General features: G+C 40.8%; 2 protein-coding genes across 3 annotated transcripts in view; both read left to right on the forward strand.

Moving 5' to 3' along the window:
* Nucleotides 1-1,495: 1,495 nt before the first annotated feature.
* On the forward strand, nt 1,496-11,544 carry ro60 (Ro60, Y RNA binding protein). Of its 2 annotated transcripts, none has more exons than XM_064338519.1 (9): nt 1,496-1,656; nt 2,787-3,393; nt 3,735-3,955; nt 4,115-4,261; nt 4,640-4,777; nt 5,595-5,711; nt 6,506-6,622; nt 6,937-7,083; nt 7,572-11,544. In XM_064338519.1, exons 2-9 carry the CDS (start codon nt 2,802-2,804, stop codon nt 7,722-7,724), a joined length of 1,632 nt encoding a protein of 543 aa, XP_064194589.1. In that variant the 5' UTR covers nt 1,496-1,656; nt 2,787-2,801; the 3' UTR covers nt 7,725-11,544. The 2 variants fall into 2 exon arrangements, with proteins under 2 accessions (XP_064194589.1, XP_064194590.1); XM_064338520.1 differs by lacking the exon at nt 1,496-1,656 and adding an exon at nt 1,670-2,292.
* A 2,224-nt stretch (nt 11,545-13,768) lies between these two features.
* cdc73 (cell division cycle 73, Paf1/RNA polymerase II complex component, homolog (S. cerevisiae)) overlaps nt 13,769-25,151 on the forward strand; it is a 64,889-nt gene continuing 53,506 nt past the window's right edge. Inside the window, exons 1-7 of the mRNA XM_064338521.1 lie at nt 13,769-13,934; nt 14,783-14,888; nt 15,211-15,280; nt 15,433-15,495; nt 16,379-16,431; nt 17,260-17,348; nt 19,571-19,784. Coding sequence (XP_064194591.1) covers nt 13,804-13,934; nt 14,783-14,888; nt 15,211-15,280; nt 15,433-15,495; nt 16,379-16,431; nt 17,260-17,348; nt 19,571-19,784 — 726 coding nt within the window. The 5' untranslated portion in view covers nt 13,769-13,803. The remainder of the gene's footprint in view (nt 13,935-14,782; nt 14,889-15,210; nt 15,281-15,432; nt 15,496-16,378; nt 16,432-17,259; nt 17,349-19,570; nt 19,785-25,151) is intronic.

Genomic DNA, 25,151 nt, shown 5'->3' on the forward strand with positions numbered 1-25,151 from the left:
CCATTCTTCCAAAAGATATTCCCTCATTTGGTGTTTTGATGATGGCGGTGGAGAGCAATGCCTAAAACATCAGTCCAAAATCTCCCATAGGTGTTAAATTGGGTTGAGATCTGGTGACTGTGAAGGCCATAGCAAATGATCCACATCATTTTCACACTCATCAAACCATTCAGTTACCCCTCGTGACCTGTGGATGGGGGCATTTTCATCCTGGAAGAGACCACTCCCATCAAGATAGGAATGTTTCATCATACGATAAAGGTGATCACTCAGAATAACTTTTTACTGATTTGCAGTGACCCTTCCATATGAGAGAACAAGTGGATTCAAACCATGCCAGGAAAATTCCTTTCAAAGTCACTTAAATCTTTTCCTCTTGCCATCATGATCCAAAATTGAGGTCAATTGGGCCTGTTAAGCATTTCTATACATGCCACAGAGCATGATAGAATGTTAATTGTTTAATTGTATGATGTAGTACACCTGCATAGAAGCATCTACATTCTTTATGTTTCTACACTATTCAGGTTTTTCCATTTCATTTGTCACCCATCTATATATTTTAGTGTTTAGCATTTAATGTATTTATGGAAGTTCTAACCAGAGTTTCCTTAACATAACTCTTAAATGCAAATTTGTAACAATAGTAATGCAGTCTAAGAATTTATATATGTACTTTCTGTAATTTTATTTCTTAGTGTAATTTATGTAAATCAATTACATTTATTTTATGCCAGCTATTTCACCTTCCTCTGGGGAACTAGTCTAGTCTAATATAATTTATTCTATTCTATTCCATTCTATTCTAGTCTAGTCCAGTCTAATGATGTTGGTTTACTCATAGATACAATAGTGCTTTTTCATGTTTAGTGTTTATCTCCCCTCAGATTCCCAGTGTTAACACCAACTGTGCCCTTTTAGTCCTGTGTGCCAGAAACTATGCAGGCAACAGATGTTTTCACCACCTGATTGGAAGGGTCCATCCTCAGAGGTCCCGCATATGCAGACATGCAAACGTGTTTTAAGCAAGGGGTGCTGCTAACATAAAGGCAAAATCATGATGTCGCTATTATTTTTACTATCAATTTCTTAATTTGTTCATATTTTGCAGGGGCTTGAAACTATTTTGGTATTCCATCCACCTACACAGCTTGTTTCACAAAGACCTTGTCGGAGTGCAACATGTATTTGAATGTATCATGTTGCTCAGCTAACATGTCAGATATTATTATTATTATTATTATTATTATTATTATTATTATCTATTCATAGTAGTAGTACCGATTGTAGAACGCAGTGGTGGAGACAAATACATAACACTGAATACTGAATATTCAGTTCTAGTTTATGCATATACAATAAGGGTACTGAGCCTAATAAAATAACACGAATTCATCGTCCGATGATATGATTCCTTTCTTTCAGATCACATGAATCTGTCAGAAGTGGTACTCAACCATCGTGTGCATTCTGAGAACAACAGCTGCACTATCCTCTCCCAGCAACCACTGCGGCTGCTTGTTGTCACGGTTTTGTCCATTCCAGGGAGGCCCCTATGTTCGGGAAAATATAGCTAGCTAAATATATAGCTAGCTAGAAATAGCTATATTCTTCTTGGAGGAAAATATAGTTAACGGATTCAATTGCGTGTTGGAGGTAGGATGTCGTTTTAAGTGATGGAAAGTACATTTTGTTGCTATCGCCGGTTATATTTTATATAATGTGGGATATTCTGCCAGCATAATCATCAATTGCTAAGCTTTAATCAGTGGCTTGGTTGCTCGCTAGCTCAGCATAATCAGTGTAATCTCCAGTTAGCACCATAGCTAGCTGTTTATCTAAGGTCTGGCTCTGTGTTCCTGTCCTGAAAACATTGTCAGTTCACTCGCAAGTAATCACGAATGGTGAAGCCTTTGTGGTGTCGCTTCGCTAGCCTTGTCATCCCAGCTACCAAGTTAACCACTATTCCTATTGTCTTCCGAAATACCAAGCCGGTCGTTAGCACTGTCAGAACTTGTATACCCACATTGTCGGTCTTTGCAGCCAATACAGCTGTCATGTTTCAAATGAACCGCGGGAATTTGTTTGCAAGATAAATATAACGTCAGTGCGTTGCTTTTTCAAAAAGGTTTATCAAACCTGCTAACTAGATAGCCAGTTGTCCTAACTTTAATTGGATATGCAAGCTAACTTTCGGGCTATCTGTTGTTGGAAAACTGTGCAGCTAACGTTACCTATCAACGGGGATTTTTATTTCATCTTGCGGACATCATATAATTGTCAGCACCAACAGTGAGTACACCGAATCTGCGTATACTTAGCCAAGTTGATAACAATATAATCTGGCGAGTTTTTACATTTTGATTTGCTATGCTCTTGGCTTGCAAGCTGCTCTTTTGCATTTAAGTCACCAGGCGGATGACGCCATGCGAAAACTTTCTTGGACGGGTTGGAGGGTGTCTCTAGACACCAATGAGGGCTGTGTTCTCTTCTGGGTGGCTTCCTGTGTTATGGTGAAGTGAGAGCACAGGATGACAGAATTTCTGTGATGCTTCAGTTCAACCATAACCTTCTGTTGCTTAAGAATGATATTTACATACAGTAGAACAAAATGCATCTATTATTCGACTGTTTCATGTGCATAGTTACTATCAAATGGCCCCTGTGTAATTACATGTTTTTTCACCTGTGGAATTCCATGTTTTGGGTACACAATTGTCAGAGATTGATTTAGTTTATTTATGATAGTTTTTCATTTTTTCTGTTTTGTCCCCCCTCCCAATTAGAGAAACTCTTAAGAAATGGAGGCTGCTGGATGCATGGTGACGCAGGTGCAATCCTTCAATGCTGAACAACAGGCACACAATCCTGCAGGTGGACACAGTTGGGAAGTAACTGACATGACCCGACTGCGTCGTTTTTTGTGCTTCGGATCAGAAGCAGGTACATACAGCATGAAGGACCACCAGCTTGGCATGGAGAACGCAACAGTGCTGATGCGACTAATAGAGGAGGGCAGAGGCTGCGAAGTGGTTCAGGAAATAAAGAAATTCAGCCTTGACTGCAGAGCATCAAAGACAAACCCTGCTCTTTTTGCTCTTGCTGTTTGCTCTCAGCACTGTGATGTTAAAACCAAGCAGGCCGCCTTCAAGGCCTTGAAGGACATCTGTCGCCTTCCAACGCACCTGTTCACCTTCGTCCAGTTCAAGAAAGATCTGAAGGAAGGCATGAAATGCGGCATATGGGGGCGAGCATTGCGGAAAGCGGTTGCGGACTGGTATAATGAAAAAGACGCAATGAGTCTGGCACTGGCTGTTACAAAGTATAAGCAAAGGGCAGGTTGGTCGCACCAGGACCTACTGAGACTGTCTCACATGAAGCCTGCAAATGAAGGTAAAAGTAAACTTTTTTGTTATTGTTAAAGACAAAAATCAATTTTGCACACTAGTACCTCAAATGAAGAGATTGGTCTTCTTTATTTCTCTTCTTCTCTTAGTTCTCTCAAGTCTGATTTCAGCCAGACACACCAAGCAGGAATGTATTTATAATTTTGGAAAATAACACATCACAGGAACATGTTCTTCGAGCCTCATTAGTCAGCAGGTTTTGCTGTTTTTTGCCCTTGTTTCTCGAGAAGCCTAAGCACCAGAGTTGTTTAAGCATAATTGCTGGCATAAATACATTTTTAAAAAGGCAAGGTTCCCTTTTAACTAACTGCTGGCTTTGTTTTCCAGCTATTGCGGTGATCAGTAAGTATGTAACAAAAGGATGGAAGGAGGTGCAGAAATCATATGGCGATAAGGAGAACACTGAGGAAACCACCAAAGTTATCCAATACTTGGAGGCAGTGGAGAAAGCTAAACACTCTGAGGATGAGTTGGAAATTGTCCATCTTATAGAGGAGCACAGGCTGGAAAGAGAACAGTTACTGACCAACCACCTGAAATCCAAAGAGGTTTGCAGTTGTCTGCTGCTAATTATTTCAATTATGTACATTTCTGTTTTATTTAAATATGCTCCTACACTGTGTGTGTTTTTGAGGTCCATATGTGGAACATAGCAAGGCAGTTATCCAGTCATTCAGATGCTTTTAGTTCCTGTTATGTTCTGTTAGGTCTGGAAGGCGTTGCTGAAGGAGATGCCAGTGGCTGAAGTGCTGCGGAACATGGGTAAAATGACTGCTGACAAGGTCCTGGAACCTGGAAGTTCTGACTTTGCAGCTCTTTGTGAAAGACTCCAGAATGACTCTGTGCTGAAGAAGGTATGGAATTTGTCCACTTGGAATTTGTCCGACAGTCGATTGGTCGTATGCCGATTAAGAGATTTTCCGTGCTGTTTTCATGGGTTGAGACTGATATTGCAATTTCAGGGTGTTTGTTTCTGATATTTCTAAAAGTCCCCAGATGGCTGTAAGTACTCGTCCCTGCAACACAGTCACATAAGTGAGAATTTTGTTGAGAATATTGTCAATAATTATATTAATAAATATAATATCAATGATTATATAACACCATAACTAAGCTCCAAATGAAAATCTTATCTTCCTAATTATGTTTAGCCATTTTCATTAAATGCTGCATTACATTTAAAACAGCAGTAATGTAAAATTTATAACATGTTTTGTCTCTCACAACTCCAGGCTAAAATTCATCCCTTCCACATCTTGGTGGCTTCGCAAACCTACAAGAAAGGTCATGGAAATAGAGGAAAACTGAAGTGGGAACCAGACGAAAGCATCATCCAAGCACTGGACAAAGCCTTTTACAAATGTTTTCTGGTGAGCATCATCCCCCAGCCAAACTAGCCTGTGTTTGCTTGCCACATATTTCATTTGTACTGATAATGGAAGCTTTCTTTGTTGTTTTTCAGAATACATATGTCCTGTATGTTACCGAATGTTACTGAGTGAGACTCCTGTAGTGATTTAGTTTGTTAATAACATGTTTGTGTATCTCAGTCTTCTGAAATAATATATACCAATTTTGGTTTGACTGGGACCAATAATAAGAAAGCTTCAGTGGAAAAAAAACAACAACAAAAAAACGTTTTTCATATAAAACAAAATGGTGTTAGATCAAGATGGTAGATGTGGGTAGTGCCAATGAAATTGGAATGCCCAAATACATGTGTGAAATGTGGCATAAATTGGACGTGTAGTTTAGATGTTATGGGTCAAAATGTATATATGTGTTATAGTGCCACCAACTGTCCAATACATGTGTGACACCTTTCTTGAGTAGTGGGGGGCCATAGCACCCTACCCGCTGTATATGGTTTCTCTATGACTTACCATTTGTGTGTTACTCTTTTGTAGAGAAAAAGAAAGAAGGAAATAATTCCAACAAAAACTATTTTGTCACAGCACTACTTGATTGGAACGCTAATTAGACCGTGGCTGGAAACATCACCTAAGAACTAAGTGCCAGGCAACTTGCTAATGAACAAGTCTTGTGAAAATTTCTTCTCTTTGCCAGGATTTTATGTATACATCTTGAAAGGCTTCAAGACAGCTGTTGTATTTCCACATCTAGCATCTCATTTAACTCTGTTGAATGTTTGCCAACACTTGCTATTGAACCTCTTTTTATCCTTAGAATGTTGAAGCCACTGGGAAGCGGTTTGTAGTGGGCGTGGATGTCAGCGCACCAATGAACACTACAGGGCTGGGGAGTCCCATCAATGCAGCCACCATAGCCGCAGCTATGAGCATGGTAGGCCAAAGTGTGTCCATAACAGAACTAATCAGCAATCGGGTGAGGTTTTCCCACATTCTTTCCTTATATAATTTGTGAGATCAGCAGACCTCTTTATCCATGCTTACAGGATGACATTTTTACGCATTGCAAATATGTACGGCGGCATGAGAACTGTCTTTCTCAGTGGGTACAACAGTAAAAGTGTTCCTAATTTCCTTGGATTCAAACTTGTAGCCCTTCTATTTCAAGAATTATTGTGTAAGGACTATTCCACACTTACTTCATGTGCAATTTGCACTGTCCAAGGTCAGATTGTGGGAACTCATCAGAAGCTATTCTTATTATGATATCAATATTTACATTTTCATTTGAGGCTTGTAGCAGATACGCTTATCCACAGGGACTTATTATTTTATGGAGAATCCATTTATATAGCTGGATAAATGCAGAAAGCAAAGTTAAATCAAGCATACACCACCTGGGAATTGAACATACACACTCTCCAGTTCCTTATCCATTATGTTGCAATTTATGTACCACACATTTATATAGCACACAAAAAAGCATAGTTAGCATACTCAACAACATAAGTAAAGTACATTAATATCTAAATTTAGCGGAACAGTAATGCTTAAACACTAGCAAGGGTTTTTGTCATAATTGATTATTTTTCCATTATCACCATTGCAAAAAATAATATAAATTGACCCACAAACCATATTATTTCAAGTCTGTATAAATGAGATGGAGATTGTGAGCTTTGCAGTGGCAATGTGCATCTAATTTGCATTTGAAATCATTTGTTGAAGGTTGTTGTGCGAACCGAGGTGGATTCCCAGATCCTTGTTTTTTCTGAAGGAGCGGTCTCTCCCTGTCCTGTCACTGCTGACATGTCTCTCATGGAGGTAACAGAAAAATTGGTGAAGGTGAGAATGTGCATCAAAAATAAAAATAAAATTTGAATTTTGATTTGTTTGTTCTAAATGCAATCAAAGGGCTGAGTAAGTTGTGTACAAATGGTGTACTACTGTTTCAGTCTGCCTTAATGCAGAGCAGAGGATCCAGTAATGAGCACTGACTTATGGTCAATTTGGGAACAAAAAAGTGGAGTGGAGATAAACCTGCCAGCTTGTTTTCTTGAAAAAAAAAAGAAAAAGAAAAGATTTGCCCGTGTAAAGATACTGGTTTTTAGAGTTAGGTTTTTAAAACATGTAACTGTTTTGTGTTTATCTTTTCTCAGATTCCCAGCCTTAGTACAGACTGTGCTCTTCCAGTCCTGTGGGCTACAGAAAAGGGCAAAGTAGCAGATGTTTTTATCGTTCTCACCAACAACGACACCTGGTTTGGGAATGTCCACCCGGTAGAGGCCCTGAAGCTGCACAGACAAGTACGTAGTGGAGAGAATCACTTAAAGGCATACTATGCAGGATTTTTATCTTGAAAATATGATAACATAACCATGCTAAGGCATATCTATGATGCACTGGCAATCTGCCTTTTATGCAGTTTCGCTGACTTCATGCACGTTTGAAGTCAGCAAAGTCGGTATGCCTTTAAGTCATTTTGTTTTTAAATTGTTTCTAATGTGTAAGTTTGCAAGTGTTTTTCAGGGAACCTAAAACCAGATAAGAACCTTACTGTTCAAAACTATTCACTAAATAATATGAATCTGTTTATGTATATTAATGTATATAATTAATGGTTTATTTTAAAAATTGATTCAGCCTTTGGTCCACCCCCCCCCCCCCCCAATAATCCTCGTTTCATTTCACTTTTAGTTTGCTTATCAAGAGCATTATTTCATTTTTTAAGAACAAGCAAGAAAAAGGAATTTGTATGACATTCACTTGATGTATTTGCTTATTTTAACTGCAGAAAATGGGAGTGTTCTCAAAGTTGATAGTGTGTGGGCTCACATCAAACAGCCTTGGAGTTGCAGACCCAGACGACCGAGGCATGCTGGAGGTGTGTGGTTTTGACTCTGGGGCTCTGGAAGTCCTCAACAACTTTGTGCTGGATCTCATTTGAGAGACGACAGGAGGAGGAAAATAAAAATTAAACCTCAAAAAATGGACAAGCACCAAACGGAACTGTAAGGTGAACTGAATTTTGTCAAGGACTGTACCCAGAAAAGCAAACAAAAAAGAAACACTAAACCCTTGCAAACAAAACAAAGAAATCGTGAAATTGTAAAGTGAATCATCTGTCAAGCACTTACTTTATTCATTGAAGAAGGAAGTTTCGATTTAAACGGTTTCTTAAGGTCCAGCAGGCTGGACAAATTTGTGTATTTAAGTGTAAGACATTCATGTAATGAAATGTGATTAGGGGCTGGGTGGGGTCAGCAGCAAATTACATCATAATGTAATTTTTCATGGAGGGTTCCAGAGTAGGTCTGGATTTTGTTTTAGAAAGTTGATATAATGGCAAAGAAATGAGATCTGTAGGTTGTCTAATAAGCAAATCTTTCAGCTAAAATGGTATGTGTGTGCTGCTAAAGATTAACACTTTATCGATGAAGGTTTGTGTGCCGAAAACATTTATTTTGTAAGCTAATACAATGCTTCTGTAGTTTTTTTTTATGTACAGTGCAGTCCATAAGTATTTGGACAGTGACACAATTTTTGTTATTTTTGCTCTGTATTCCAGCACATTGGATGTGAAATGAAATGATGAATGTGACATAAGCGTGCAGACTGTCAGGTTTAATGTGAGGGTATTTACATCCATATCGGGTGATCCGTGTAGGAATTGCGGCATGTTTTATACATAGTCCCCCCCACTTGGCTGCACTCAATAACTGGCTGAAATGTGCAACCTTTTTTAATTTGCCAGACACTGAGTAAGACACTGAGTATTTTCCCTACATTACTAACAATGTATCACACAGCTGATTTTGACAAACCCAGTGTTTTACTGTGTCTCTGCTTGATTTATTCTCATTGTATGCCTCATGATGGCCTGCTTTACTGGCTTTGCCACTTATTTGGTCCTCATGATGTTGAGAGACAACAGCAGCAGACTCCAAATGAAAATTCCACACCTAGAATCAATTCTAGCTTTCTTGTGCTCATTAGCTTTCGTTTGCATGAACTAATGATGCAAAGACGCACATCTAGCCAAGAGACAGCTGAGCAGACAATTGTCCAATTACTTTTGTTCCCCTAAAATGGGAGGACTATGTATGAAAAGGGCTGTAGTTCTGACACCATTCACCCGATATGGATGGAAATACCCCCAAATTAAAGCTTGCCCTTTAACCCCTTGCTTACAGTTTCATTTCAAATCCAATATGGAGTACAGAGCCAAAACTCTAGCACATTATGACGTTGTTATTCTAATATAATAGGAATTAAGAGATGACTGTAGACAGCTCTTTTGTGTTACTTTTTATCAACACTATTATTCTACATTGTCATACCCTTAGTTCAAACAGATTGAGGGGGACAAGCTCATTTTAGGGCTTAGATGAGGGAGCAGATTACTCCTGTTAAATGCTTAATAGGTCAGGAGATGTTTTTTTTTTTTTCTCTCTTTTTAAAAAAAATCCATTTGATAAGGAATCACAGTCAGAAATCATTCTATGCCAAGAACCATAGCAACTTTGTCTTTGGAAGGGGCAGTGAATTCCTTTTCTAATTCTGTCTTTTCATGTTCTGTTTACATCCATCCATTCATTCTCAGCAGTGTAATGTTTGCTATGCATTACCAGTTGTGTTTTCCATCATTGTACTGTTTTTCTAATGTTCCAATCAAGCTCTTTAATTATCTGGTCAAATTAAGGTTGCTGGGAAAGATGGAACATACTGTAGTATATATAAGAAAGTAAAAACACTTAGAAGGAAGCGTAAGAATGTTAGTTATGCAAAAACTAATTTAAACTAATGTACCAGTAGTATTTCACTACGTTTTAGATGTAACAGATACAACTGAATGTACCTTTATAAAGTTTCTGTAAGACTTCAGAACTGTATTTTAAATTCAAATGCTTTATACTTCAAACATGGCTGAATAAAGAAGATGAGTAGTAATGCTTTACAGTGAGGAGTCAATTCAGTCATAGAACAATAGCTGAAGTTCATGCAATGACTTCAGACTAATAACTCAAGGTAAAATTACCTCTTTTGTCAAAACCAACCAAACTCTTTGTTAATGACTCCTGTTTTATTAAATCGACCCCTACGTAGACAATACTAATTGTCTGACCATTTAACTGTGATTTATGGGTCCTCTTTGAACCTGTTCTCTCAATTCACCATCTTTTTTGTATTAATTATTTTGCAGATATGATTAACATATCCCTTTTTTTCATAAGGCTGGTTTCCACACAGTCGGCCTAGTTTGTTGCCGACGAGCATGCAATACATACAGGGTCAATCTGAGTTTGACCTGCAACTTTCATTTTACTTCTTCATAGCATGTTAGAAAAAATGCACTGAATTTGATGGACAAGTAACTTCATGAATCTGAGGCACTGGTGTTTAAAATCTTAGTTTGCATAGTGGGTGGTATGCTGAAGAATGCATGTTGTAAACCTGCTCTGAAAAAAGGCTTAAATCACTTCAGTGAGCAACTCCACACTCCACGCACAGCTTATGCATATCCAAATTTAAAGGTCCAGCACTTGATATTTTATCTCTATTGAATGTCAAAGTGAAATGACAAATTTAACCGTCAGTGTATACACCTATTTTAGGTGTGAAACCATTACAAATTCAAATCAACTTATCAGGACTCCTGCACAGTGTGGATGTACCTTACAAACCAGTTCTGAGATATGAAATTTTCCTATTCAATTTGAACCAATCTGCCTACTGCAAATATTGAAAAACTGAATTGAAATTCTGTGAATGAAGGTTTTGCTGAACATAGTGCCTCTGTTTTTGGAAAGCAGTACTACCTCCTACTGAATCCTCTTCTTAGCCTTAAGCTCCCTTACTTCTTTGCTCTCATTCGATCTTCCTAATATATATATAACAATGTGCCGGCAAGCTTTATAGCTTTTGCTTGCTAGCCAACTAGTGAACATTCACAGGGCAGATTCTTTTTAATCTTTCTTACCTCCATAATGCAACATTGGTGGTTGTATTGGGATTAATTGTGAAATATTTGTCCAACACTAGCAAAATAGTAACTTTTTTGTGTGTGACATCGTACTGTAAAGTTGCTATGTGCATGTTGTATTGTATAGTGGTTACTAATGTTTCCTGCTCTGTGTATGCTGTAGGTATTCAGGGTCCACTTTAGTTTGTTTTTATTTTGTGCACATTCATTCACTCATTTTACCTCCTGCCACCATTTGTGGACGTAGCTAAATGTTATATAGGGTTGATTTTTTCTTTCACCTGAACACAAATGTTAGAGGGCTGAGTTGTAATAGGTAGCTAGCTACCGCTTTGATTGTTCAGTTTAACTTGACTGACATGTAGCTACCATTTTTAAAATAAGTCATTTGTTTTGGACAAGAGGTTTTTGTGTTCTAAAATCTGTGTAAGGTGTAGAGAATTGCAAGCATTTACTGGCACTACATTAAAGGTTTTCGTGTGCAAGACATTGTAATTCAGAGACCAAGCCAAAATATAAGATGTTGTTTACTGCCTAAATTGTTATATATTATCCATGTAGCTTGCTAAGCTAGCTAGCTATGTCTTTTTTAAACTAAGTGCTGAAACACTGAAACAGTTAATTATGTTGACGCAAATAAGAATCCGTTGGAAGATATGTGATGTCCCAAACTGTTAATAAATCTGAAATAGATTTGTAAATCAGTGTCTCTGTTTTGCTAACATTTGCTAATGTTCTCCCTACATTTGGTGCCCTAATTAAAGGAACAGGAGAGAGACTCATACTCCTTCCTCTGTCTCCTGCATCCTTTTCCTCTACTGCTTTTCTTGTGGTTTACTTTCTTTTAATCAAGTGTTAGCATACGACAATTGCTTGTTTTTTTGGTATTGCTAGCTACCTGTTTTATCTTACCTAACAGACTTATGATAAAATGCATTCATATGCGCTATGGAATAGAAGTTCTCATCCTGGAGGAAGAATAATATTGCCAAACACCTTTAAAGCACCGGCCAGTATAGGTAGATATGTTTTTCATTATGAAGTAATACGGCTTAAGGACTGCACTCTTCTAGGAATGTTTTATTAAAGTCAAGGGAAAAATAAGAACTGATGTGTTTTGGAGCAAAGCTCCTTCAGAGTGCATGGACATTGTATCAGACAGAAAAGAAAAGGGAAGTGTTGGCCTAATCACTTCAATCAGAAGCTTTAAATGTTCCTGAAAGAAGCGCAGACATCGGCTTTTCCTGGATGTTTTTCATTATATCAGGCTCATGCCAAAAGAAATGACTTACCCCAGACCCCACATCAGAAAATACCCCTCAAGCTGGCTCATTACTGTGACTCCTCACCACCTTTGTACAGCTGAAAGATTGCCCAAAAAGACTCCAGCTAAATTGAATTGTCTTCAAAGGGAACCAAAGGGCCTTTTCTGTGATCTTCATCGGACTAATTTATGCCATCGCACTCCACTACTTCCTAGCACCTACTTTCAGACTGCTGGAGAAAGGGCTTCCCCGACTACTTGTGTGCATTATAGTCTGGTATAGAATAATGGCAATGCCAGTGCTGGGCAGCCCCACAGGAAGAAGTATGGTCATTGGGATGTGCCTCAGGGAGGAGGTTGTTGGAATGGCAGTCTCCATCTTATTGGTGAGTCCTCTGTCTTATCAAACACGGTGGTTCCCCTGCACTGCCTGCACATGAAGTGTACTACACAGACATCGCAATTACACAACTACAGGGAGTTCACTACTTTACTAGCCATGCTGTTCTCGGTACTTTTGGAAATGTAGTGTATGTTAGGAATGAGTGTCCTAGCGAGATATGTTCACATAAAACAGCATGACCTTGTACCCTTGATGAAATAAAGCAGCTTCCAGCTTAGAATTAGAAAAATCTGGAAGCATATGGCTTCCCTTCTTGCAAGCATGTTACAGCTTTCAGTTTCAAGACCTAAAAATCTATCCATTCTATATCTATAGCTAACACAATAGAGAGGAAACATGGACAGGGTTAAGCGTTCCAGACTTGGTTTTCTACACATATTGTCCAGATTGTAGACTTTGATCTCAGCAAAGACTGCAATATTATGCACCAGAGAATAACTGGACTCTTCCACATTACTTATGATATATTGATGTTGTGGCCATCCGTAACGAAGTCTTCCAATATAGTTTAGTATTATGTTTTTGTTAGATATTTAAAATACTACATTACCCATGAATATTGGCGCCTGTTACTATGGTGATAGGGTTAGCCACGGCTCTGGCTACAGCCTATGACCAGCGCCCGTGGAAGCGGATCATAGATCGGATTCAGGTAGCGTCATCGTTGTTGGGTCTAACTAACTTTACCTCGGCAAAATGGCTCACCTCCAGAAAACTGAGCTGCGCTTCGGGACTTGTAGTTTATGCGTCTTCAAAAAAAAAGTTATATAAACAGCCTTGTACCCTTGCCTTTTTTCAAAGAATACACATTTTTCCAACGCTATTGCTAATTTTGAGGTGATGATTCAGCCGGCAGAGTTTCATGCCTATCCAAGGTTCGGGAATGCCCGAGCAGCCCTTCACTGTTCGACTTTTTTTATTGAAAGTTTAAAGTATAACGACAAGGTAACAAATCAACGCACAATTGTTTGCCTATGTTTCAGGTTCGACTTTCAAGGCTCTGTGAAAAGAAGTAAATGGAGTTTTTGCTTCCGTATAAATAAGTCCCTCAAAATATAACCACGCCCACGTTTCAACTCTGTAGTGGGATCCCAAACATTCGGTTCGAAGTATGCCTGAGATATTGTTCCAATTCCAGAATAGAGTTCAGCCGCACACATGCAATTATTGAGCGTATGCATTATGTCTGTATTATATATGTGTCTATAACGTGTATTGAATGACATATAAGGTCAACTGACTCATTTGAAGCACACTAATGTCAAAAAGCGTATGACGGCCAGTGGTTTGATTTTTGATCAGGCGTGTTGCACGACCACTCTCAATTGAAGAGTACTTGGGGGCCTAGCAATTTCACTCTGCGAAGACTATTGAAGATGGCGGACGTGTTGAGTGTTCTTCGTCAATACAACATCCAGAAAAAAGAAATCGTCGCCAAGGGTGATGAAGTTATCTTCGGAGAGTTCTCCTGGCCTAAAAATGTCAAAACCAACTATGTCATTTGGGGGTATGTGAATGCCGCTTGTAGCAGCTGCCTATATTGTATTACACATTGTGACCAGGAAAAAAAAACTTTTCCTATCTCCAAGCATGTCCGATGTTGCTGGCGAGCTAAGTAGCTCGCACTGTAGTTATGTGGTAGCGTGCTTAATTATTGGTTAGTTGGAGCATTGCACTGTGTATTCGTTTAGTTCATAGCTTCATTTAATTTTAGGATTTCAACCTCATGCTCAGTAATGATCAGTAGCTGGTGATCTTATTTTTACTAGCTAGTGCGGCTAGCTAGCTCGGTCGGGAGATTTAGCGCTCACCGTTTTCATGCTCAGTCTGCCTTCCTCGACTGTCACGTTCGACAACAACAACATAGCCAACATAATCTAGCGAGTATGCACGCTGTCATGACGGCTACCAACCTGACCATAGTTCAGAGCAAGATCGTGGTTGTCATTTGCGCTGTAGGTGAAGCTGGGAAGCTAGCTGTCGTTTAAATAAGTTGGCTGGAACTGGCTTTTTGGCTTGGTTGCTTGGTCATATTGTAAAACTAACGCTAAATTGGGTGCGTACCTGAAAAAAAAAAAGTTTTGCAGATGTTAACTAACTTGTTTTCGGTTCAGCCCGCTAGTGAAAAGCCCGAGCTTGGTGGTTTGTTGTAGTAGATTATTTAACCTCCCGACGATAGCTGTTTTTTCTGCATATATTTTTCATCTGTAGGCTTTGGGACCAAAATAAAAAGAGCAAAGCTTTAAGCAGTTCTGGTCAAGTCGTGTAGTAGACACGAAACAGGAAAACTGAAGTTCTTGCTATTTGCTGGTCTGTTTATTCAAGAATGATACAAATGTGATTTTAATATTATAGAACTGGCAAGGAGGGCCAGCCCAAGGAGTACTACACGCTGGACTCCATCCTCTTCCTCCTCAACAACGTGCATCTCTCTCACCCGGCCTATGTGCGAAGGGCAGCAGTAAGTGGAACTTTTATAAAGCTGTGACCTAATTTATCACACGAACAATTTACACAAACTTTTGTCTCTTTAAAATGTATTGTTTTTATTATTTTTATTATTATTTTTAAATTTTTTGTCTTAAATGTATCAACTTTTTCCCTCCCACTTGTTTAATTATAATATTGTGTGGTCAGTCAGCAGTTGTTTAGTTACAGAGGGAATGCTTGTTTATTGCAAGTTAAACTGTAAGTATTTTAAGAATACGTTGCAGTGTTTTATGGTCCATTAATCCCTGAATGCGTTGCCCTTATGAAAGTGGTCTTTGTTTCTCTTCCATCAGACAGAAAGCATTCCGGTAGTCAGAAGACCTGATCGAAAGGATTTGCTGTCTTATCTCAATGGAGAAAGTTGTAAGTGTTAACAAAGCTTTCGATTTTTTAATTATGAATTTAAAATAATTGCAATAATTTAAACACCTGTGTGAATATGTGTGGCACATATTTTAAAAAGAAATGTTCCTGTAAGACTTGCTTACTTAATTTATTCCTTCTCCTTCCTCCAGCAACTTCAGCCAGTATCGACAGAAGTGCGCCAATAGAAATTGGATTGCAAAGGCCGACGCAAGGTATGTGGTCAGAACAAATTAGTTGTTGATTGTTTTTATTTTTAAAACGCCGTTTCATACTGCAGCAGTTGTTTGTGTTTAAGGACCTCTGTAAGCAGGGTGGCATTGCTGTTTAACCACAGAGTTGTCTGAGGGTTGCTTGCATCTGTTGGCATTTCCCCTGTGTGGATACACTTAGCTAAATATAACCTTTGTGAAGATGGATGGCGCCACAACAAAGAAATAGTGTCACTATGCTAAGTGTTTTATGTGTACTTTTGTATCTGTACTGAATTTCTGTATTAAAGCATTGCTTGGCTGTCTGCATTCTTATAAAGGAAAAGAGGAATTTTGGCAGCACACTGACAGCTTTTGTAGATGGGTCTCTGTATTTATAGCATCTCAAACAGTGAGCACACCTGTTTGGGATTTAGACCCATCACTTTGAGTGCAAGAAGTATGCTGTAAATTTAATATCACTGATGGCAAATTACTGTAATTTACATTCAGTTATGTTCACAATCGTAGCTGCATTGTGACAAAACACAGAATCCATTTGTTCTTCCCCTTCTAGTTCCGCTGGTTAGCCAGGCCATGAAAAACAAATCTATGTAATGAAACAGGCCTGTTATAGAAAAACAGTGAACTGTATGGCTGTTGAATGTATTGAAGGGTTAGACAGTCCATACTTAGAATCCATACTAATACCTGGTACTGCTTTTTTGAGCTTTCATGCACTGTACAAATAGGTTTGTTGCTTTACTTGTCAAAACTATTTGGGGTTGTTTCGCCTGCGTGCATCAGTATCAACATTTCGGATCCCAACGCAATTAGAGAATAGCACAGGTTTGGATGTTTTCCTGCTTCACTGGCATTGATCCCGTTTTCTCTTTTTCGGTTTCAGTTAAAAGAGCAGCAGACGAAGTCTCGTCAGAAGCAAAAAAGCCAAGAGTGGAGGTACTGAAAGATCTCAGTCTTGTTCTGCACATTTTTCTGACCGTGTTTGATGACCTTCTTTTGGTAGTAGTGATAGATCTATTCAATGGCTATAACAAGAACGCAGTGATATGTGCATAATGATGATTGTACAGAAGCGCATAGTTCTGGGTTACTATCATATTAAAGCCTGATTTATACTTCTGCGCTGAATCTACGTAGAGCCTACGCCGTAGCCTACGCCGTTGTGAGCATTTATACTTGTGCACTGGTCTTTCTGCGTCGCTTTGCAATACATCGCCAAAACGCTAGTTGGAAATGCGTAGGAGAAGATGCGATGCTACCAAGCGGACCAATCGCTGTTGTTGCGGTCTGCGTCGCCGCGACGTGTGGTTACATTTCTGGGGAGGTGCGCGTCAGGCTACAGCGTAGGGAACGCAGCTACGCCGTACCTACGGCGTAGATTCAACGCACAAGTACAAATCAGGCTTAAGGTGTACAGTAGAAGCCTCATAGTTGTAGAGCCTGCAGTATTATGGTTTTCAAGCCAGGTTCTCTGGTGTTTTTGCTGCATGGGGGAGGAGGCGAAAGCCTAAAACAACTGTGTTTTGACTCGTTTCCATGGCGAATCGAGGAATATCACACACGCACTTGAAAATGTAAGCACTGTCGCCGGGCAAAACTTGGCTCATAAAAAAGGGAAAAGAATATATATAGCGGTCTCAAAGTAAAACGGTTAGCTGCCTCGCAGACAGAGGCCCCGCTCATGACAAAATGCGCCGATACATTGAATGCTCAGCCGCCTTTTCACCGGTACACTGAACGAACGTGCGGTGTTCCTTTCGCCAGGATGAAGAACGAGTGCGTCTGGACAAGGAGCGTCTTGCCGCCCGCCTGGAGGGACACAAGGAAGGCATCGTACAGACCGACCAGATCAGGTCCGAGTCCCCCGTTTTCCCACAAGCAGCGCACTTCCGTAGCACCGTGTTCTACATGTCTGTACTTCATTGCAGTTTACCTCCATTCCCCGTTGGGCTGGCATCGGCAGTCAAGGCTTTTTAACGGCAATGTGTGATGACTCCCATCAAAATTATTTGACACAGTCCTTTGATGACAATGTGTAAAGCTCTGCTGTACTCGATAGCCTGGTAATTACGGAATAATTATGAGCAAAATAATTCGCAATTACAAGCCATTTTATTGCTAGCGGAGTCCCCTATGTAAAATTTGTTTTTCCCAAGACCTGCTACAATTCAGGCAATCTTTGGTGAGTAAATTGTATACTGCACTGCACTTGGCAGGAGAGCATATATTTGGCATTAAAAGGGAATGGGTATGCAAGAATCATTGGTGATACTTAAACATTTGGATGAAAGTCATCCCTGCTTGTTTGTATGAAATGCGATGGGAAGAAATAAAAGAACATGGTTATGAGTATTTTTTAAATCGTTCATGGTGTTAACAAAATAAATAATAATAGTAGTAATAATTTCCGGATAATAAACTTCTTAACTTGCTCAATACATATCCAAGATTAGAACCGAGCCACTGGCTTTCATACCACGCTGTTAATGGCATTCATAAGACATTCCCCCCTCACTAAACAGTCATGCACCATCACGTTCAATGACAATTCAATTTTCCTGTCCAAGGTCTTTGTATTTTTTCGCTCTTCCGGAATGTTCCCTGCCAGATAGGCGCATGTATGGGACTTGGCTTTCAATCATCTTTTTGTGAAACAGATGGCTGTGAAAGATTGCGATGCAGGAGGTTAGACACCCCTCTCAGTCTTTGCCGTTCCCCGCGTGAAATTGAAACAACATCAAAGTCACCAGTTTAAATAGTCCACATGTGTTCATTTTCAAACAAAATTATTATCTTGAAGTTTTTTAAGACTCAGGCTAAGGAACTAATGAAAGTTAACTGGCTGGCATGTCGTGGACGCACACAAAAATAAATGGACTTCGCACCAAGAATAATTGTTTGAATGTAGGGTGAATGTGGAAGGAAGGAAGTATTTTTACATTCGCTGTCTGTTGTATAATTGGAATAGGCCTCAAAGTCAAATTTTAACTATGTTTAATATCTCAAGAAGAGAGAGGGTAACATTTGAATTGCAAATGTAAATTTCTCATTTTTTGGAGTTCTAGGAGGTCAATTTAAATATGTGGATTTAAAAAAAATCTTTTTTAAATGTTATTATGAAATACGTGGTATTAGAAATGAATTGTCCATTTGTTTTTGTTGTTGTTTTGTCCTTGGTTTCATTATATTTCTAGCACTTTACTCTGGTCACCCTCTTTGACCCGATTGTTTTGCCTGTACATCTGTAACTGGACAGGTTTTTGTCCTCCCCCAGATATTTAAAGGACAAGAACAGTCATTTTTATTTTTTCAGTATCGTCAGCATATCCTATGAAAAGACTAAAACCAATGTTTCTGTCCAACTTTTTATCAATTATTGTCCATGTGGCCAATGCTGATATACCAGAAGTCATAGAACTCCATTGTTGTCCAAATAGTGTTATAATAAGTCAGAGAGATGTACTGTTGCTTTGGTCAGCAAAATTCACCATTATGAAGAACCTGGCCTTTGTACTTTTTACTGAAAGAACTTAAAGGGACAACTATTGCTTTTTTGATATGTGGAAAGTAGTTTGGCTCAACACCAAAGTACTGAAAATAGTCAGTCAAATCAACGATTTGCTGTTTTGAAATAAATTTGGGAAAGGCTACACTGGCCATGTTTTTCATGATAATATTTACATTTTTCTGAAAATTAAAATGTCTCTTTCTGAGCTGTATTTAATTATTTCAGCGCACAACTGAAATTGATGTCTTTCCTGTTTGAATGCTAAATGGGGTAGGAAAATGGGAAGAAGTTTTTTTTGGTTTGGTATTTTCCTAGGATATGTTGACGATACTGAAAGAAAATTCAATCTCCTGTTTGGCCACTAGATGGAACTGTTTCTCCTCCCTCCCCCGAACAGCTTTGTAAACTGAAGCATTTCAATGAAATAAGGGCATTTTCATTTCTTGTGAAGTTTTGCGCTGTAATTTTGTTTTAAAACTTTTTTTTTATTTATCTAAAATATATGGAATTGTGTTTTTGGGGCCCTGCTTCATCTGAGTGAAGTTAACCTCCTTTTTCCAAATCCAGGTCTTTGTCCGAAGCCATGTCCGTGGAGAAAATCGCCGCCATCAAAGCCAAAATCATGGCCAAGAAACGATCGACGATCAAAACGGACCTGGACGACGACATCACCCTGAAGCAGAGGAGCTTCGTGGACGCGGAAGTGGACGTCACCAGGGACATCGTCAGTCGAGAGCGAGTGTGGAGGACGAGGACCACCATCCTGCAGAGCAGCGGAAAGGTGGGAGGAGCCACAGACACAGTGAAGGAAAAATGGTGGATATGGTAGAACAGATCTGTATCTGCTGCACAAATTTAGCCAAAGGGCACCAAGGCAAGCTAACAGTCTTTCCAGCGTCAATATCGTTACCTAGCTATGATCACTAGAAATTTGTTGAAATCAATAAGGTACTTCCATAACTGTTAAACCTGAAAGCACGTTCCTTGCTGGTGCTTACTATGTTAAACGATAGTTTGTATGCTTAGTGCAATGATCTCTGGGAGTAGAAAACGCATACAAGTATGCATTGATGCATGTTTACAATTCAGGGTCTGTCTGTTGTTGAAGTACACATCTGGCAGTTTTAGCATGGACTTAATGTATGTATACTTGTAGTTTGGAATACATATGACATACAATATGGTACTTTGCCATGGATCCTAACTAGAATGCATCCATAATGGAAGGCAGCCATGGCCTGGAACCATGCACATAGGTGTGATGAAACCGTGCTAGCCATTGTCCATCTCATGGCCCAAAACCAGATTCCTTGGTGTAATATCACAATGCAAGCTGCATACTTCTGGTGGCAGAAGACCAGGCTCACAGATGTGATGTCACAATGCTAGCCAAGTCCTTCTAATGACCCACGACCAGGCTCACCGATGTGATGTCACAATGCTAGCCATGTCCTTCTAATGGCCTGAGAACAGGCTCACAGGTGTGATGTCACAATGCTAGCCATGCCCTTCTAATGGTCCAAGACCAGGATCACAGGTGTGATGTCACAATGCTTTTGATCTTTGGCCTTTGGTACATTTATATTAAATGCTAAATACAGTCAGGAGTCCTCTTTTTCATGCTGAATGAAATCACTCTGATGCTGTGGTCAAATGAGAACGTGGATCGAAAAACTAAGCAGGAAAGACAAACTGCTTCAAATTCTTACAGTTTTGCAGGACAACAAGCACTGCATCACATCATTCATGTTTGTTTGCAAAGGAATATTATTATAGCTCATTGAAGGCTGATTGTCTGTACGTGACAGTGGTGCAGTATTCCAAATGTGGTCGCCATGAGTCCTGTTGCTCATTAACTGAGAATTAACGATTCTGAGCATGTCTCCGGTTGGAGACTATTAAATACAGAACTTGTTCATGTTCAATTTTCACAGTCCTCATGCCCAGTGTTTTGGAGGTGAAGGAAATACGGTCATTTTGCCCGTTATCTTAAACAACCTAAAGTGTGGGCGGCATTGTTTTTCCGCACTCCTGTGTTTCTGCTGAGAGTTTGCAGTGTTTCAGACAGGTGGGGGGTGGGGGGAGGGGACTGGAGGTGGGGCGTAGTTGTAATTGCTATTGATCAAACCCCCCTCTGCCCCGGGCTTGATTACCAAGTGTTGCAATTCTGCTAAGTGGACAGTGTTGCAGGAGCGCATAATCAGTCATTATTAGCCCTGTCGTAGATGGACGCGCTGTAAAATCCATGGGTCTGACCACCGCCAGCCCACCGCGTCCCTCCCCAGCCCAGGGTATTCATTTTTTAACTCCCTCCCCCATTATAAGTCAGACGCTGTGCCCAAAGCATCCGAGTAAGGCTGACACGGCCGCCCGCCTCGCCAGCCTGTCGAGTTTCCGCGTCTGTTCGGAATCGCGTTCGGCGGCTTGAAACGCACAGCATCAGAAAGCCATCTGTCTGTCACGCCCCGCGTCGGATTTCTGGGAAGGAGTTCCCGCATAAAGAAAGAAAAAAAAAACAAAAAAAAAATATACAAAGTATATACAAATCCTCGATTTCATAAATTTCTTTCCGCCCAGTTCGGCATCTTGCAATTGTGTGTCTAGCTGTGGTTCCTCTGCATGTTGGCGGTGACTGTTCTACACCCCGCGTGCCAGACCTCAGGGCTGGAGACTGCGTGGGCTAATCGCAGAAGCGGCTTATCTCTCTCTGATGACGAGCGCTGGCCCGTGGACACGCGCCGCGTTGATGGGAATACCTAATGCGGCGGTATCCTCAGGAACCCTGCCGAACTTGAACACACCCCCGTCTGCACGGTGACAAGTCGCCACGTCCCAGTTCGCAGCCGGGTAACGACGGCAAGCGCCGTTACCCCCCGAACCAATCGGAAGCCTCCTTCCTTGCTTTTTGGTGAGCACAGTACGCTTCTCTATTACCCTACCTATGAATTATCCACAGGAAGTAATTGCCTTTTTCTTCCTGCGCAACGTACTCACACGGATTGTGAATTGGGGGGTTAATTTTCGCCACAGAATGCGCCCGTCGGGGTGATTACACCTTCTGCCCTCGTGCGTGGCAGCAGCCCGTGTGGCCTGGTGATATTTTTCATCTCCTCTAACAGTATCTCTCAAACATTCGCACCATCTCACTGTCTGCCACTCACCGCGTGGAGAACGAACAGAATGCAGATGAGATGTACGTATAGCCAGATCTTTGGCTAATGGTAGAGGCAGCCAGCCAATCAAGCGACAGCAGTCCCGTTAACATTCTTACATGCCTATTAACTGCACTATTAACGTGAATTGTACTCTGCGCTTGGCAGTCAGTTTGAAACGTGTTAAAAAGCCATGTTAATTACATATTGGGTAACGTCGGTCTGAAATTTAAATCCGGGATTTTTTTTTGCTCGAAATGTATCGTCATTATGTGGGTCCTGTCAGGGAACCCCTCCCAAGTTTTAACTGGAAAGAAACCAATGCCAGGGTGCCGTTTCTGTCCCCCGTACGACTCGAGCGAGCCAGCGGCGAAGCAATCGCAGCGGCGCCAGCGTCCCGCCGTAACTCCAGGATTAAATCTCCGCCAGCGCGGACTCGTTTCCTCGCCGCCGCGCCTGCCCCTTTAAGGCTTCCCGGTGACAGGGGCCTGATTTAAAGGCCTCATTATTGTTCTTTTACAGCGGGGGCGTGCTTCCCGTATTCCGGGAGGGCCGGGCTCCGGAGCCAGCCTCCCCTCCTAATTACTTAATTAGCCGAAACGTTCGCTCGCCTCTTTTGCATATTTCACGGCGGCGCGCTCTGGGAGTTGCACAGTTGCGCGAGGCTAATTAACCGACCGGACCGTTTAAGCTGCGGGGAAACGGGGGGGGGAGAGAATCCGTCCAAAATGCACCCGGCCCTCGCCGGAATTGGGCCCATACTAATAACCGGAGCAGATGTTGAATATTAGTTTCAGTCCGTGGGTTTATGGTTTCATGGGATCTGTCCCAAGATTAATACACAGAAATATGTATACACTTTCACACACACGCACACAAACACGCAGACAGACACACACATGCATACACACGCACACACACACACACACACACACACACACACACAAACACAGGCACACACACACACATGAACACGCGCACACACACACGCTGACATGTATAACGTTTTGTTGATTTTATTTGCTACCTCCATACACCGGCACTGTACGTAAATGTTATAGTAGACTTCGTGTACTTTGTCAGCCAAAGTACCACAGGGTGACATTTTCTTTGGAGAAAACCGCACCGTGATCCTTTTATAGGAGAAACCCGCAGGACCACAGGTTTAAGAACTGGGAAAAGCCGCGGCGTCACCTCAGATGATGAAGGAAATGTTTCTCGGCGTCGGCCCTCCCAAGGTCTTGTAGGTTAAAAAGCTCTCCCCTCACTGTCAGAACTGATCGGGCGCGCACCTAGGACAAGTCGCTTTCTGCCTCAAGTCTCCTCCCCAGCCGGGCCTTCGCCAGGTAGGCCGTGATGACGAGGCACTTCTGCTAGTTCTGTGCTCCCCGAAGCAGCGACGCTTGGCAGTGCTCAGCCATTACAAAAAAATAAAATAACTTATCTTGGCGGAAACGACCAGTGTGGCTTTTTTCTTTTTTTGTAAATTATGCAGGTGTTTTCTTGTTTTCTGGAACCCTCTACTTTCCACATTATCGAAGAAGTGAGAAACTATATCAGGATAGAGGCTCTTTTTTGGCTGGACCGCAACAGCGGGGCCAGCCCTACAAACGCGAATGTCTGTGACTGAGTTGGTGATGAAGTTACACCATTGGTTGGCCAAGGTATGACGTCACCGTTGATCGGCCGGTCCAGCCATATACAAGGTTTTAACCTGGTCTTGTTTCCATGAAAAAACAGTTCATTGAATTGACACGATACCTGCCCTGTAAATCCCAGGCTGCCGTCTTCCTCAGGGGATATTGCCATCGTTTTTCGCTGCCTTTCAAAAGAAAAAAAAAGTATTGGTCACCTTAACCTGCCGCCTGGCCGTTCTTGGCAGGTGCGCGCGCAATTTCAAAAAAGTAAAAAAAATAAAATAAAATAACCTATTAACTTTTTTGTTACTTGTACAGTTCATTCAGGCATGGCTTTTCTGAATATGGTTAGATTGTTAGGGGTTAATACATTTTTTCTGAAGTTTGTTTATATGGTAAAGCTGTGTCTTTGTCAATGTTTGATGGCATAGGGTCCCCCTTCCCCTTTGTCTCTCTATGCAGAAGTTAGATTTTTCTTATTCCATGCAAAAGCTGTTTCTTCCTGCAGGGGGCAGACTTGCTCTTTGTAAATTTATGAATGACCATGTGACTTTGCCTGCTGTTGTTAAATGCTTTTATGCTTGTGTTATTCTACAGCGTATTTCTGAGAGGGAATATTCTCAGAAAGTAGCACTAAGTCGATTTGTCGCCTTTTAAATCTTTTTTAAACCTCTTGGTAGGTCAGTACCACTGACTTCCGTGAGCCGTAACAGTCGTAATCCTGCACACAAGTAAAAAAAAATATACGAAACGGAATATCCTGCATTCATGCTAGCATATATGACCACACCACACACTCCCTATATTGTTGAATAACCATGTAATATATAAATATTACATGGTTTAATTCGGGAAGCATATTGTGATTCTGTCAAGTGTTGAACGGTGAAAACTGCTTTTAGAACAGCCCTTTAATTTGCTGCCATCTTTAAGTAGTAGATTTAAAGAACGTAGTTTACATAACATGCTTGATGCATGTAACCACAGCTGAAATTTGCAAAGAAATAACTTGAGTGGTATAATGTCAACTAGTTTTATCAGTTGTTGAGCTGCTGGGGCCGCACCCAGGCATCAAAGGAACGGCATTTCGATCGTGAAAAGGAAGTGGTCCAGTTCTAGTGCAGGCATTGATTAATACCGCAATGCTGGCACATTGTGCTGTTTCAGGTTGAGTGGCAGGGACCACACCCAAGAGAGAACTGCGTTTGTGTCGTGAAAGGGCAGTGGTCCAGCTCTTGAGCAAACTGCAACACCGGCACCACACCAACAAATGATGTCAAATTTGTGCAGCAGTGCTGCATGCGGAAACGCATTTCGTTTCACGTAGCCTAGCATCACGATTTGTGAAAGAAAATGACC

The sequence above is a fragment of the Anguilla rostrata genome, chromosome 6 (assembly GCF_018555375.3).
Source record: "Anguilla rostrata isolate EN2019 chromosome 6, ASM1855537v3, whole genome shotgun sequence".
In the NCBI taxonomy this organism is placed as follows: domain Eukaryota; kingdom Metazoa; phylum Chordata; class Actinopteri; order Anguilliformes; family Anguillidae; genus Anguilla; species Anguilla rostrata.